Below are 15,889 nucleotides of genomic sequence, written 5' to 3'. Positions count from 1 at the left end.
GAGTCAGCTGAACAACCCCAAAGACAGATGGCCACCAGCAGAGCCTCCGGAGGCAGGGCCCAAGTGCAGGGGCTTCTGCGACCAGAGGGTGATCCCCAAGCCAAGCCATGGCCCAGGGTACCTGGCTCAGAGCACCTCTGCATCTCCACCTCCGTAAAGGGGCCTGCAGGGGCTCGGGTGGTCACGCAGCCCCGCGGCCCCCACGCCCCCCTGTATGTCAGGAATGCCAAGGGCAACCACTTCCATGGTGGGGCGGGCAGGAGGCTGAGGCCACACCCAAACCTGTGACCCCAACTAGCAGGACACTGTGATGCTCTGGTGGCAAGGGACCTAACACCACTCAGGCCAGCTTCCTAGACGTGGCAAAGGTCACTCTTCTGGGGTCCATGGCTGTGCTAGTGAGACTGCAGCCCCTAACCCCTGTGGGGCTGATGGGCACAGCCCACAGCCGGGTACGGAGACGAGGGAGGGAGACTGGGGAGGGAGCCGGGGGAGGGAGACTGGGGAGGGAGCCGGGGGAGGGAGCCGGGGGAGCTGCCCCTGCAACGGGACCTGGACAGATGCCTTCTCTCTGCCAGAGTTCCTGCCTCCTAGAGGTCATGTCCCCCCACCTGCCGCTGCCCCCACACAGGAAAGCAGTGGACAGCCAGAGGGACCCATAACTGAGGGCTGGGATTCCTCCCCTGGGCCCCCCACTGCCCGGAAGCCGACCTTGGTGCCATGTGGGTCCTAAAGGTCTCGGCTTAGTCCCGACCCCACCAGGTATGGCCCCCAGTTGGGAGGCTGCGTGCCAACCTGGAGAGCAGGCCTGCACAGGAGGGGACGGTCAGGACTCTGGTGTGACCGCTGCTCTGTCCCAGGGCGTCAGGCCCTAAGTGCAGGGCAGCATAAATCACGGCTGGCCACTGCCCCAGGCTGGAGTCCGTGCCTCCCAGCCCCCAGGTGCATGAGCAGGCTGCCACCGGTCCCCGGCAGTGAAGGCAGAATCAGGCAGTGTCCGTAGGTAAGTGGAGTCAGGTTGGTCAGGGAGGCCCATCTTGAGCGAGTCTGGGAAGTTGGAGACTGTCCCCCCCCCCCGGGGGTCTTATCAAGAACCTGCCCTGCTCCAACCTGTTGCCAAGGTGACCTGTCCCAGGACCTGCCCCTCCCACAGGGAGCTGTAAGGGTGTCCTGGGTGCTCCACGGGGAGAAGTCTGTGTTGCCCTTCTTAAGTGGGCCCCGCTCTGGGTGCTGGCCTGGGTGCTTCTCCAGCGCCCACACTTCAACCTGAGGGAAGCAGGACTGTCACAGGTAGTCACACATGACCCGCAGTGTCTGCAGGACCAGTCCCTGCCGCCCAGCCCCCCAGCCCCGGGGCAGAGCAGCAGCTGGCCCTGGGCAGGTCGCAGAGGCTGGGGGACAGGGCTGGCCGAGCCCTGCACAGAGCAGCAAGCCACTTGGGGAGGCCGGCAGGGCTCAGGGGACGCCCACCCTCGTGCCGTGCCAGGCAAGTGCAGAAACGCAGACGCGAGCCAAGAGGAGTGGGCCCTGACGTGGCCTGTGGCCATGAGGGGACACTGTCCCCACGCCCGACCCTCCCGTCCTGCGTGGCGGCAGACTTCCTGAGGCACAGGAGCATGTGCCTGAGAGTCTGCCTCCTCTCCTGGGAGCGGACCCAGGCCCTGGTGGCTCTGGGAGGGCCCAGCTCCTCAGCTCAGAGGCCCTTGCTGCCAGGGCCGCAGGTGGGTCTAGTTGTGGCCAGCAACACGCACCCTGCCACCCCAGGGCTCGGGTCCACTCAGACCTTCTGACCCACCCCCACAGGCCAGTTCTGTGTCTTGGCCACAGGGGATGGGAATGAGCCTTGTCCTGGGAAAACCTGTTCCGGGGCACACAGCTACCCTGCCGAGTCATGTGTCCTACCAAGGTCCTCGACTCAGCAAATGTAAGACCAAAAGAAGGCTTGAGGCCTACCTCAGAGCACAGCAAGAACCAACCAGTGAGAGACAGGGACAGTATCTGGAATGCAGGTGACCCTCCCAGTAGTTTAGGGGATGGATAACGTGATCCGGCCAGGCAACCCCTCAGGGTCTAGACCCATCGGTTCAAATGTGTCCACCTCTTGAACTCACCAGTCACCCTGACCCACTTGTTCCTCCAGTGAGCGTGCTGCTCAGTGCTAAGAGTTCTTGTCTGACCTTTCCCTGGTGTGGAATGACCTGCTGTGTGGCGTTGTGGCGCACAGAGGGTCCCCTAGACCTATAAATCCTCACTCAACTAAGGGCAGGACTCACTCCCTGGGACGGCTGCGGGGGAAACGGCTGTGTGTCCAGCTGGAGCTTCTGATGAAGATGTGATGTGATGTGATGGCATGGGCTCCTGGAGGTCTGTGGGGCCCAGGAATCTGGCAAAACAATGCTCCCTTCAAAGGCCCCAGCCCCTCTCCTCCCCGGGGAGCGGCCAGCAGGTCAGAGGTCAGCAGGGGCCGGGACTTGGAGGACAGAGAGGTCCTGGCCTGTTCCTGGAGCCGCCACAGGGAGGAGGCGGCTGGCTTCCGGGAGGACAGAAGCGTCCCCTTCCTGGCCCTGCAGACTGCAGTGTGCTGCTCCCCCACCCCCCCACCCAGGGCGCTCCCCTGGCCCCAGCTCAGACCCCCAGCCCCACTCAGGGAGCTGTCCCCTCCCCCCACAGCAACCAGCTTCTCCTCCCCCACCCCTCCAGGGACCCCTCCCTGAGTCCTTCTGACAGGAAGCTGCCAGGGGGGGCCCACTGCCCTGCTTAAAGCACAGCCCCTGAGGACAGAGACCCTCCAGGGGCTCCCAGCACCTGGCTCTGGATGCCCAGGTCGAGGAGGGAGGGGCGCCGCAGCCCAGGAGCAGGAACGCCCTCCCAGGGTGGGGGTGGGAGGCAGGGGCAGAGGCCAGGGCAGGGGCAGAGGCCAGGGCAGGGGCAGAGGCCAGGGCAGAGGCAGCTGCAGACAGCTCTGGGACCAGAAGGGAAGGAGTGAGCCAAGAAGGAAATGATCCTTCCACAAAAGGCAGAGGGCGGGTCCCACAAAAGGCAGAGGGCGGGTCCCACAAAGGGCAGGGTACAAAAGGCAGAGGGCGGGGGCTGTGGCGGGTCCCACCCCCCACCCCCCACCCAGCAAGTCCGCCCAGCAAGGAGAGGGCCTGGGGTACCAGCAGGCTGCAGCTGGGCTTCCGTCCTGGCTGGTGCTCTCCTGGGCACTGTGCAGAGGGAGGGAGGCCACAAGCAGGGCGGGCTTCACAGGAGGGCTGAGCCTTCCCTGGGGGAGACCAGCCCCTCAAGAGCCAGCCAGTGCTCCCAGCACCCCCAGGGAGTCTCGGGGTGGGACCAGGGCGGGGCCAGGGGTGTGCGTAACCACACACCTGAGGCCAGGCGGTTTGTGAAGAGGACAGACCCACTTCTTTCAGTTCTGAAGCTGTAAGCAGCCTGAAGTCCAAGAGAGGAGGAGCTGGCTCTGTCCCCAGAGAGGCTCCCTGGCCCCACACGGCCTGGCGCCTCCTTGCCTCCTTCACGAGCTCCCTCCCCACCCAGGGGCAGCACGCTGCGTGCTCACAGGGCAGCGGAGAGAGAGAAGGGCCGGAGCCGCTCTGTGGGCCCTCTGTGAAGCCAGCCCAGATCCCACCCACGGGGGCTGCCCCCTGGGGACCTGGCCTTCCCCTAAGGGTCCCACCTCTTAACCCCACGCTGTGCCTTCACATGCACCAGGTCTGGGGCACAGTCAGACCAGGGCACTGCACAGTAGGGATGTCAGTGCTCCCGCCTCCTGCGGTGACCGAGGGCCAAGCAGGACATGAAGAGGACTAAGCCCCACTGACCAGTCCCCACTGTCTGCTCCCCCCTCAGCTCTGTGCTCTGCAGAGGGCGGCTGTGGGCAGCGGACGTGAGAGCGCCGAGCTCAGGGTTGCTGCAGCCGCAGGCGCGGTCCCCAGCCCCAGGAGGCCCTGCGTGGCACAGCGCCCAGCCTGCCCAGGAGGGACCAGAGCTCTGCGGCCCGGGGAGGGCGCCCAGGACCTCGGCGCCTGTCCCACTCCTCCCCAGGCCCAGACGCCACTCTCTGTGACAACATGGGAGAGGAGAGGGCCAGGGCCCTGGACACGGTGAGGCCCTGGCTTTCTGGTCAGTGGCCTCCCAGTGTGAATCTCAACGTTCAGGGACACCAAACGCAGCTTCATCCATCCCAGAGGACCCCCTCCCAGGAAGAGGGGCTGCAAACACGAGGAGGTAGCCACAGGGTGGACACACTGCTTGACATCCCAGGTGGAGATGTTCTAAGGCCACGCGACACGCGACTCGGGTCGAGTGACAGTGACTGTTTCAGAAACTCAGACAGCTCCCAGGACGTGAGCCACATGCTCTCCTGCTCAAGGCCCCTCACCTGAGCAGCTCTGCAACCCTCGCTGCTGCCCACAGCCGCGAGTCCGGCCTAGGCGGGAGGTCTGCCCCGCCCTCGGGCAGAGGGCCCCTCCTCACCACCCTTCCAGGGGCCCAGGGCACTCGGCGATGGAGCCCTGAGGTGCCGGGCGCCCTCCTCCCGGGCCTCCCTCCACCCCACCCAGGGCCCTGCTGGCAGGCTCAGGCCCAGCCCAGCCTGGAGACACCCTCCTGAGGGCGACAGGGAGGGCCACCCACGGCGTCACAGCCAGGGACACCACTGCAAGGACACACACGGAGCCCTGACCCCAATCGAGCAGACAGGCCCACAGGACACCAGGGCCGCCCGCTCCCCCAGCTCACTTGCCGAGACCTCCCTGGCCCCAGGGTGGCCCAGAGAGCAGGAGGAGGAACAATGTGACACGAGGTCACCCTTCTCTGCAGGCCCCTCCTTCCTGATGAGCTCCTGGTGACATCCAGGTCCCACACTGTCCTCCCACAGGACGCTTCCAGGGAGAAGCACCCCTCCCAGCGCAGGAGGGGACAAAGTGGCAGGTGCGCCAAAGCACCTCTCCAGACCTGGGAAGGGGACAGGGCCCTTCTGTGCACCTCGTCACTGAACAATGACACAAGTGTCCCCCAGGGTGGGACTGGGGTTGGCTGAGGGCAAAGAGGAGACGGGTGGATGCAGAAGAGGCGCACACCCCACCAGGAGAGGGGCGAGGAGCAGGAGGCTGCGCTCCGCCATCCCTGCGCTCTCGTCCCCGCCCTGCGCGCCCATCCTGTCCCTATGCCCTCTTGTCGTCCTCCTCTCCCTTCCCCTGCTCTGCCCCTCAGGCCACCCTCCCCCTCCTCGGCCTCCCCTCAGGCCACTCCCCATCGCTGTGGCCTGTGACGCCTGCTCTGACGTGACTCGGTCTCTGCTCCGCAGGGCCACCCTGCACCGCCCTGCACCAGGTCCTCTGCCCTCTGCTCAGGGTCCTGCCGAGCAGAGTGAGCAGAGCCCGGGGGCTGCCTGGGGCGTGGCTAGGGCCGCGGGCTGCGGGGACACCTGTGCCGTGGCCGAGCAGGGCTCCTCCGTGTCCCTGGGAGGTCAAGCACACAATCTCCAGTTAAGGGACACAGTGACCGACTAAGGGCGCTCTCTCAGTACCCCCGCCCTCTCACAGGAAGGGAATAACAAGAGCGCCCTCAGGCGAGTGCCAGGGGCCAGGCTGGCTTTGAAGGACGGGCTCCTGGTGGCGTTCATCTGCCAGGCCCTCCGTGACCGGCCCCTCGTCACCGGACACCTGGCCTCAGGAGACCCACGAGGTCAGCAGCTGAGGGCACTCCAGCGGCCTCCACCCACAGACCCTCGGCGTCCCAGCCAGGCGTCCAGGCCAGCAGGACGAGGGCTGCGCGCAGAACCAAAGCAGAGCACAGGAAGGGCAGGCAGGGCAGGGGCTGCGCGGGCAAGACCCGGCGCTCCCGCTGCGCGCAGTAGCTGCTTCCTCAACCCCAAGAGAAGGAAGGCCACGGGAAACGGTCTCCACAGGCCCTTAGCCATCTACAGGAAAAGAAGACCTGGACACAGGAAAAGAGGGGGCACTGCAGCCCCACAGCAAGGGAGAGCTAGAGAGGGGGCCGTCTGCGGGGTGAGCCCAGGAAGCGCACGCCCTACAGGAAGGGCACGTCCCAGAAGCTCGGCCTGCAACGCCCGAGTCGTGAGAGGACAACTGAGCATGCCCGTGACAGTGAGGAGACTCACAGCGACCTCCAGTCCCAGCCGCCTGGGCCAGGGCTCCACGGGGAACCCCACGGACCAGGGTACAACCGCAGGTCACACCCCTGATGAGGCGAGGCAGAGCTCAGGTTCAAGAGCAAATCAAGAGAGTCAGATGCCAGCACAAGAGGGGCTCGCTCAACACAGGGAGAGCAGAGGACAGCGCCCACGGTCACCCCCCTGGGGCAGGCAAAGCACTGGAGAGGCCGAGCACGGAGAAGAGCCAGCGGCTTCCCAGAACAGACGGTCACAGTCCAGCAAGGGGCCGGAGCCTTCCCCCCAGGCCTGGGCAGGACAGGAGGCCTCCCCAGCACGCACGGCAGGTCTAGCTAGAGCAACAGGGAGAGGGAGGGACACAGGAACCCACCCTGGAACAGAGGTCAGAGCCCTGTTCACAGGTAAGATGGCGGTGCACACGGAGAAACTTGCAGGGGGACACACCTGTGCACACCAAACTGCTAAAGCAAACAGACCCACTCAGAGGAGTTGTAGGACACAAAGCCAACAAAATCGGCCACATCTGTGCACATACAACCAACAGTTCCCGAGGCAGTCACTGAATCCAGGGCGTTCAGATGGCCTAAAGAACACAGCACTCGGGGACGACCCACGGCGGTGATCGGCCTGGGCACCCAGCCCCCAGAACGGCAGAGAGATATCAAGGGGGACGCCCACAGACCACGCAAACGCCACGGCAGCCGACGTGCTCACAGCCAGGACAGCAGCCTGTGAGTTCAAACCATCCCACCCAAATCCCAGTGGGGTCTTTTCAGGAACAGAGAAACCCACCCCGAAACCTGCCTGGAATTTTTAGAGACCCAGAGCAGCCAGGAGCCATCTGGACAAACAGGCCAGAGTGGGAAACCGTCACTTCCTGCTCTCAACAGGTGTCACAAACCTGTGGTCACCACAACAGTGTGGCCCATGGAGTCCACATGCCCAGAAATGAGGCCTCCCACGTGGGGACGGACACTCTGTGACAAGACAGCCAGAGCCCTGGCCACAGGAAAGAGAAGACTGGAACACACGGCAGGGGACAAAGGGACATTCCCACGGGAGAGAACACAGTCGGACCTGTAACCAGGGCCACGTTCAGAATTCATCAAAGTGGACCCAAGATGGGACCCAAGACGTGCAGTGATCAACTCGTGGGAGGAGACGAGGAGCGCACTGGAGAGATGGCACAGCAAGAACAAAAGACCACATCACGGAAGGACAAAGGGCGCGAGGAGGATTTCTCCACCGCTAGAGATGGGCAGAGCTCGTTCAGATGCTCTACATCCCCAGGAAACGCCAGTTCACAGCCACAGTGAGACGTCACCACACCACTGTAGGACACGTGTCACCCACTGTGAACTAGGCACGCGGAGGGCTGAGGCGGGAGAACCCAGTTAGACGCGGGCCTCAGCAACTGAGACTCAGCAGTCTGGTGAGACCCTAGAGCTCAGCGGTCGAGCACCCTGGATTCAACCCCCGGGACCAGCAAGAAGAGAAAGGGGATGTGCGGCCTCCGTGGCAGTTCTGCAGGGATTGCCACCTGCTGCAGCACCTTCACTTCTGGGCACACCCCTGAAAAACTGAACGCTGGCCCTCAGGGACGGCCCAGCCCAGGCTCAGAGCAGCATTCTTCAGAGGCCGGGAAGCAGGAGCACACCCCGAGCCCCCAAGACGGCGGCGAGGAAAGGAGGTGCGGCCCGCACACGAGGGAACGCTACTCCGCCTCAGGGAGGAGACGCGTCACGTGCTCCAACGTGGTGCTCCCAGGACGTGGTGCTCCCAGGACATGGTGCTCCCAGGACATGGTGCTCCCAGGACATGGTGCTCAGTGGGACTGGCCCATCCAGAGGACCCACCCTGCAGGATTCCACCGAGCACAGGAGCCCACAGGGGCCAAGCTCCCAGAAGCAGTGGCAGGGGGCTGGCTGCAGAGGCCGAGGGGGTGGTGTCAGATCTGCGAGGTGAAGGCCCTGCGGACCCGCGAGGTGGCAACAGAGTACAGGTCAACCACTCACCCGCAGCAGTGGTGAGGCGCCCGAGGAGGCCGTGCCGTGTGAACCCCAATGTAAAACACAAGTGTTAACTCTCCAGATGGGTTCCCTCAAGACTCGCCAGGGCTACTTCATGCACAAATGGTACAGGAAGGCCAAGATGCAGAGAAACAGGATCATACAAGTAAGAGCGCGCCTCCGCGACTGCGCGATTCCCCTGACACAGCTGCAGGTCCACGGTGACCTGGTGGCTGCAGATCCTCTCCTCTGGCCCCAGGAATCTTAGAGAGCACTCCCTCTTCACCTAGAGGGGTCAGAGAGCCCAATTCCTGGCCTGTACTCAGGAACCCCTGCCCTTCTGTCTTTAGCAGGCGATCCAGGGCCGACCGGACCTCAGTTAACAGGCCCAAGGGACTGGACTCGGGCCAAGCAGCAGCCTGAGCTGGGGCGGGGAGGAGGGCAGCTCAGGGGAGCACTTCCCCGGCACAAGGCAGGCCGTGGGTCCATCCCCAGCACCCCTCCAGAAACTATTAAGAATTTAAGGGCTACCTGACAGGCATACAAACACGATAAATAAAAATGAATCAGGGCTTTAACTTTTTGAAAATCAAGGCTCTTTGGAGAGATTTAGCTGCTTATCGCACCGTTAAAAGTTTGAATAGTTGCTGAAGTATTCATCCTATATCTGATTTTGCAAAGACCAAGGCAAAGCCACTGCTGGAGCTCGACTCTGGAGTAATTCCAAGAGCAACACAGCCGTTAGAGACGGCTGACAAAGAGCCGGGGGCGACTCGGGGTAGAGCGCCTGCCTCGCATGAGCAAGGCCCTGGGCTGGACTCCCAGCCCTGCAGGGAGGGAAGAAAAAAAAATAAAAGGCAGGATATTGATAAAAAAACAAAACCCAGGTGTGTTTGGACCCAGACATGAGTGAAACTGACGCATGTGGTTTTAGCAGCCCCCGAGAGAGCACAGCGTCACCACACCCCACGGCGTCCACCCAACTCTCTGGGGTCCCGAGACTGTAGGGGACACAGAAAGGTAAGCCGAGCGCGTGGACCTCGAGCGCCTCCGCAGGTCGGGGGCGGGGTTCCCACCGTGGCCCCGGGGCCGGCAGACAGGTACCTGGCATGAGCTGGGCTGCGGGGAACAGCGCCTGCAGCTTGGCCTGGCTCTCCTCCACCAGCTCCTCCTTGGACATGGGCAGCTGCAGGACGTCGATGATGATCTGAGCCGCTTCCAGGGCCGTCTTGCCCATGACCAGCGACTTGACGTCCCAGCTGTACTCCTTCTCGTAGCGACCACAGATTTCCTGGAACACCACGGAATACAGCCGCTCCGTATCTGCAGAGACGGACAGACGGGGAGTTCTAGTGCACAGACACACACCGACAGGAAGTGGGAGGCCGACACCACGCAGGCCTCGCTCTGTGCAAGAGGCTCCCGGGGAGACCCAGGCAGATGGTGGAAATGGCTGAAAGTCACTGCCATCGAGGGTGCCGGACGCAGCCGGCCTTGCAGTGCTGTGTACCCCCTGGGCAAGGTCCCAGTGTGGCCTTGGGGACCTGCACTCCATCCCACGGCACTACCTGGCTTTCCCCAAGTATGCCGGGATGGCACCACGCACGGTCAGGCGTGAGGTCCCCACCGTCAGAGACTTGTCACACTGTCCCCTGGATGGACTCCTAGTCACGAGGCACCTGGCCATGGACACTGCCACAGCCTTCCAGGTGAGAAGGGAACACACACAGGGTGTGTCCTGGCATGGGGACAAGCTGGCTGAGCACTGAACCCAGCTCTAAGGAGGGGGCCTCGCGAATGTCCACTTGTCCAGGGACACGGATGCAGATGCCTAGGAACCACTAGAAACACGTCGGCTCTTGTGTCTGTGCTCCCCTGGAACTGCCCGAGTCGGCTCTGGAAGTTGTCCGAGTGCGAGATGCTAATAATTGAGAGTCTCTGCAGCTCTGAACCCCAACATCCTCCTCCCAGACGCCCAGGCCGCCAGCTGCACTGGTGGGCAGGGTGCCGGGTGGGCCTCGTCTCCCGAGGGTGGCCACCGCGGTGCCAGCTACTGCACTTCCCCTGGCACCTACCTCACGAGGGGAGGGACACCTGTGAGAGCATGGGTCCCAGCACTGTGACCCTCACCCCCTGTGACACCCCAATGCACCCAAGGCAGGGAGCAGCTCTCCTGCATGGGCTACGCCCTCCACCAGCAGGGATTTTTTTTTTTTGGGGGGGGGGGGGGTTACCGGGGGTTGAACTCGGGGCCCTGGACCCCAAGCCCCCTCCCAGCCCTCTTTTGCATCTTATTTGCAGACGGGGTCTCCCCAGCTGCTCAGGGCTCGCTGTTCCTGGGGCCCTACCTGTGCCTGTGCCGGCTGCCCTGGGGTCTGCTCTGCACGGTGCTGGGTGCTCGTGGTCGGCCTCAGGGTCACCGCAGGCCGCCCTCCTGGCCCAGGGCTGGCGGCCCTCCCTCTGGGAACGCTGTACCCTACTGACGGGGCGATGGTAGCCCCCGCTCCTGCGTGGAGCAGCACAGGTGGCTGGTGGGGGCTCAGCTCCTGCCTGGGCTTCAGGGTGGGCCACGGCCCTGCCCGCCCCCTGCCCACCCCCTGCAGCCCTGTGTGGCAGCCGTCCTGCTCCTGGGACCCTGGGCAGGCAGCAGGACAAGAAGAGCTCCCGTCTGTTCCTTCTCTGCTCGGTGGCAAGGCCGCCCACAGGTGGGTGACATGGGGTGTGGTGTCCGCAGAGGGATGGCTCCGGCCGGCTCCTCTGCTGCGGCCGTCTTCCATCAGACTCTCCAAACGCGGAGAGAACCCTCGCGCCTCTGCCCCGGGGTGTTTGAAACCGCCGAGGCTGGGTCCCAGGGCCGAGTGGAGGCCCTTTTCTGGGTACAAAAGATAACAGGATTCTAAGAGGAGTCCTCCGGGTGGCTCGGTGGCTGCTCAGGAAGCCGTCCTTGGACAAGAAGGGGAGTGGCCGGAGACGCCTGGACGGGCTGCTTCAGCTCTCCACAGGCCGGATCAGAGGGGGCGGCCGCTGTCCTGGGGCCAGGCAGGAAGGGACTTGTCAAAGGAAGGTGGCGCACCATGGGCTCCTCTGCTCCTCCACGCTGCGTGAGCACGGGGCTGGGGCGAGGGCTCCTGGGCCAGGAGATGGCCGTCGGGCTTTCCCAGGGCTGCTGCACCTTCTCTGTGGCGGGCAGGCAGCGAGAGTGACAGGGACGGAGAGGAGAGCCCGGGGAGGCCCAGGCACAGCCCTAGCCCAGCCAGGGTGAGCTCGGGGCAGGAGGGGGAGCGCGAGGAAACGCGACTCCAAAGCCAGAAAACTCTGTCTCCTCTCAAGACGGTTCAGACAGTGTTTACTCAGAGCCGGGAACGTCAGAGAGCTTTTAATTTAAAACACACAGAGCTGGAGGACTATCAATCTGTCGGGGACTGCGCAGACAGCCACTTTCCCCACAATTTAGATAAAATCACCCTAAATCCTCGGCAGAATAGGGACGGATCTAAACAAGTAATTAAATTCCTCAGATCAAATGATCCGACAAGCTGATGACAGCATCCTGAAAATTAAAGGTACAGCGCTTTCGAAGAACCCAGGGGTCAAGGTACAAGCACCAAGCACGCTGTGCCAGGGACCCCGCGCGTTCCCCAGCCCACGGAGGAGCGTCACCCTCCCGCCATCTCCACCAGGAAACCCAACTGGGTTTTCAACGCGTGGCAACCAGGGACCCAGGAGCTGCCTTAGGCGACACCGGACCCCACCCAGAGGAGCTCCAGGCGGCGGCGCGGCAGGTATTGAATGGAGCAAGCAGGCAAGGAAGGGGCAGGTAGGAGACGGAGCCACAGAGGCTGGCAGCGTGAACCCCAGCCAGCGCAGGCAAGCTCCCAGGTGGGAGGACACAGCATCCTGTCCACATTCACAACAGGGCTGCAGGAGGAGCCCTGGCCCCTGGGGGAGGAGGAGCCCTGGCCCCTGGGGGAGGAGGAGCCCTGGCCCCTGGGGGAGGAGGAGCCCTGGCCCCTGGGGGAGGCGGAGCCCGTGGCCCCCCAGTGCCTGGTGCAGGCCCAGGGTCTGCGGCCGCAGGACTGTTCAGTGAGGCTGCCTCGGCACGCGGCTCCGACCATCTGTGGTCCCAGCAGCCCCGCGCCCTGCGCAGCACAGACAGACGGCTCTCTCGCCGTCACCCCCGCGCGGAGGCGACTGAGGGTCAGGGCGCAGGGCTGTGGGTTCCAGGCAGACGCCGCTCACTGGCATGCACGGGCACCGTGTGAGCAGCCCTGGGCTGTGCTGTCACTGGGCGTCCACGGATGCCAAGGGAGACTTACGGGGAACCAACCCAAGAGCCGGCCGACGTTGCACTGCTACCAAACCCAGCCACGGTATGACACTGCAGTCACAGAGCCGTGCCCCTTCTCTAGGTCACTTTTCACAAGCACACACAGTCGGCAAGGGGCACTGCTGAGTAGGTTCAAACGTACCTCCAGGAATCCGCTCAGCTCGAGAGTCCACCACCTGCCTTCTTTACCCCGCGCCCCGTCCCTCCACGTGAGGTCCCTGGGCCAGCGGACAGCGGCCGTGAGAAGCTGTGTCCAGAGCAGAGCCCCGGGCCGCACCAGTGAGCCACAGAATGGGAGACGGGGGTCGGTCCGGTGATGGGTGCCACCAGCCCTCCAGGGGAGGGCCCCCTTGCCCCCATCTGACTCACGCCCACACGTGATGGGAAAGCACACTTCATAACTAACAAATCTTAATAAGCCCCACGATTCCCAAAGGTCACCCCAGCAAATGATCCCAATCAGTGGGAGCTCTCAGGCAACCAAGGTGCAGAAACCACGTGGCACCCCATCACTGAGAGGGGAGAGCCGGGAAAATCAACACACCGCCTTCTCAAACAAGGCCCGGGTGCCCCGGCTCTTCTGAAAGGACACCCCAATAAGCTGGCTTCTCCCCGAGAAATATGTATCTAGAACAAAAGCATCGGCACCTCAGTGGACACGGCGTGTTTAAGGAACTGGTTATTGGGCGCACCTGTCTTAAGTGGAAATCAACCAAACAAAAGAAAACACCCCCTTTTTCTAGAGGCTGGTTCATCATGTAGGAGACCCCGCGACTCCTGCCTTGCCGGGAGACTACGCGGAAGCCTCAGGACTTGCTCTATGTGTATGGTCACGCATGGGCCCTTTCCTCCAGCAAAAGCATCCCCAGCTCTATGACGGCTGTTATTGGAAAATGAGAGTCCACTTCCAAAAACCGCCGTTTGGTCAGCAGCAAAGTCATCAAACCGCAAGCTCGGGCTTCCGCGCGCTGCCAGCCCCTCTGAAGGGGGAGGTCTGTCCTCAGAGGGGAGCCCAGGCAGCTCATTCTCCTCGGCAGCCTGCTCCATAAGGCCTGGCTCTCCTCCTGGAGGCGCAGCAGGGCACGGGCTGGGAGGGGGCACAGCAGGGCGGGGGCTGGGAGGGGGCACAGCAGGGCGGGGGCTGGGAGGGGGCGCAGGCGGCCACCCAGCAGCAGCAGCAGCAGCAGCACGGTGGTGGACTCGGCCAGCCCGCCGTCACCGCCCATGGACAGGAAGCGCCTATCTGAGCGCCCTGCCTGAGCACGAGGCACAGGTCACAGAGGCGTCCTGGGGAGGCACCACCCGTCTGGAGGAGGGCGGGAGGAGGAGGGAAGGAGATGCAGTGCTGCAGTGGCCTGGCCGTGGGGATCACCCCAGAGCAGAGGAGGGCGGCCAGTATGAGCTCCAGGCAGAGCAGCAGGCCCAGGGCAGAGGGCAGGGGGACGGTGTCGTCCAAGACACCAACACAGGCTCGCTCCTCTCCTGAAGCTGGCTCTGCAGACCTGCATCCAAGATGCCCCTCAATCCGACATTCACCAACTGGGACAAGAGCTACCGTGAGCCCCGGGTCCTCCCTCGTTGCTCATCTACGCGTCTCCCTCTCTCTCTCTCTGAAATGGCACCAAGTGAATGTGAACTAAGAGCACCCGGCTCCCACCTAGATCCCCGTTCAGTGCGAGGCTCACCCAGCAGAGAGCTCCTCCTGGACCAGCGTTTCCAAGTTGGAGACAGCGCCACGGGTCCCAGGTGAGCCAGGAGGGAAGCCAGGTGCCCATCTCGGGAAGACGGCGCAGGCGCAGGCGCTGGCCCGGGAGGCGATGGGTGCGTCACACAGGCCCGGGCCGAGCGCCAGGCTGTGCTAGGCCTGAGAGGAACAGGGCTCCGAGGCCAAGGTGAGATCCATCCACGCACAGAAGGAAGACACCGTCTACGTTACTCAAGCAGCAAGGGACAAAGGAACACCTGCGAGGTGAGAGGCTCCCCCACACAGTGGTGGACGGAATGGCTGCGTGTCCTCAGCTGAGCGTCACCTGACGCGTCCCCTTCGGCCAAGCTCAGTGACAGTGTCCATACCAGGCCCTGCCCTGCCACAGGTCGACAGCGGGGATCACGAGTGTGGCCGTCCTGGCCACGTGTCCCTGCTGCACTGTGATCAGGGAGAGGGACCCCAGTCCTGGGCCCCCGCCGTCTGACCCTCCCTGGTGAGTGAGCAGGTTCAGGGAGCCCAGGCCCCACACGAGCCATGGACCCGCAGGAAACCGAGCACCCTGACCCCTGCCTGGACGGAGCCGCTGGGCCGGGGGAGAGTGCTGGGTCATCACCCGGCCGTCAGCCTCCCTGCTAGACTGAGACCAGACAGACACGTCACCAGGGACGACCAAGGAGCGGCCCTTTGCCAAGGAGCGGCGGCTGTGCTCAGCGCCTGGCACAGCACACTGCACCCCAGGGCACGGGCAGGGCTCTGGAGCCAGGAGCCTTCCCACAGCCCATGGTTAAGGAAGACGCCATTAATGTGCGAACTGGCGCAGCGAGGTGGCTGGGTCACTCCTACGGGGACACGTCTGCAGGGGGAAAGTGAACGCGACTCGCAGGATCATGAACCCAGTAGGAACCAGAGCTGTGGGACTCGTGGAGTCCCAGGGAGGACAGCAAGGGGCCACGGTGACAGAGGCAGGCTCGCTCGCGGGCCAGAGGGCCAGGACCCAGCTCCTCCAGGTGCCTCGGGCGGTGAAGGCCCCTGGCTCCTGGACCCACCCACAGCCCCCCCTCGACTCGGCCTCCCGCAGTGTGGGGTGGCAACAGACTGTGGGGCTCCAAGCCACCAGGGTGGTGAGACGATCTCTTACAGCAGTCACAAGACGCGCACCGCCCAGGAGGAGAGCGACTCCTGCCCTGTTAGACACTGAGGCGCTCACCAGGAGGACGGCCTCATTCCAGGTCCAGCAGTGGCCGTCCCCGTGGTGACCACCTGAACGGGGGAAGTCTGTGTGGGCTGAGCCTCGGCGTCTCGGTCCCTGAGCGACCGGCCCTGCTGCTGTGGACCTGGGGGCACAGCCCCCATGGGGGGGTGGCTGCCAAGGAGGCCTGTTCCCCCCGCCCCCCACCTGGGAATCGAGAGGGCCCAAGACGACTGGGGGCCCCAGCACCCTGAGGACAAGCCTCCATTGACCAGAACCTCCCACAAGGCCCCCTCCTGAAGGTTCCCCAGCTCCCGACAGTGCCGAGCTGGGCACCGAGACTGCCACCCAGGTCACTGGGGTGCTCTGCAGATCCAAGGACAACCAAGCCATAGCTAATGTGAAGACTTGAGCACGAGGCCACTGCAGCAGCTTCATGTGCAACAGAAAGCTGGAAATGACCCATTCAAACTGCGGAGCCTCCACCCAATGGGATGGTACTCCGCAACCAAAAAGGATG

At 63.8% G+C, this 15,889-nt stretch overlaps 1 protein-coding gene across 2 annotated transcripts in view; it reads right to left on the bottom strand.

The window, feature by feature from the left end:
* The window catches only part of Pudp (pseudouridine 5'-phosphatase), a 59,711-nt gene that overhangs the window by 25,948 nt on the left and 17,874 nt on the right, over positions 1 to 15,889 (bottom strand). For both annotated transcript variants that reach the window (XM_046443350.2, XM_058579029.1), the window contains exon 2: positions 9,250 to 9,468. In XM_046443350.2, the coding sequence (XP_046299306.1) occupies positions 9,250 to 9,468 (219 nt within the window). The remainder of the gene's footprint in view (positions 1 to 9,249; positions 9,469 to 15,889) is intronic.

Source organism: Marmota monax, unplaced genomic scaffold, assembly GCF_021218885.2.
Source record: "Marmota monax isolate L192 unplaced genomic scaffold, Marmota_monax_Labrador192_F-V1.1 WCK01_AAM20220418_F8-fsc00168, whole genome shotgun sequence".
Classification (NCBI taxonomy): domain Eukaryota; kingdom Metazoa; phylum Chordata; class Mammalia; order Rodentia; family Sciuridae; genus Marmota; species Marmota monax.
This window is presented reverse-complemented; position numbering and strand designations above follow the sequence as displayed.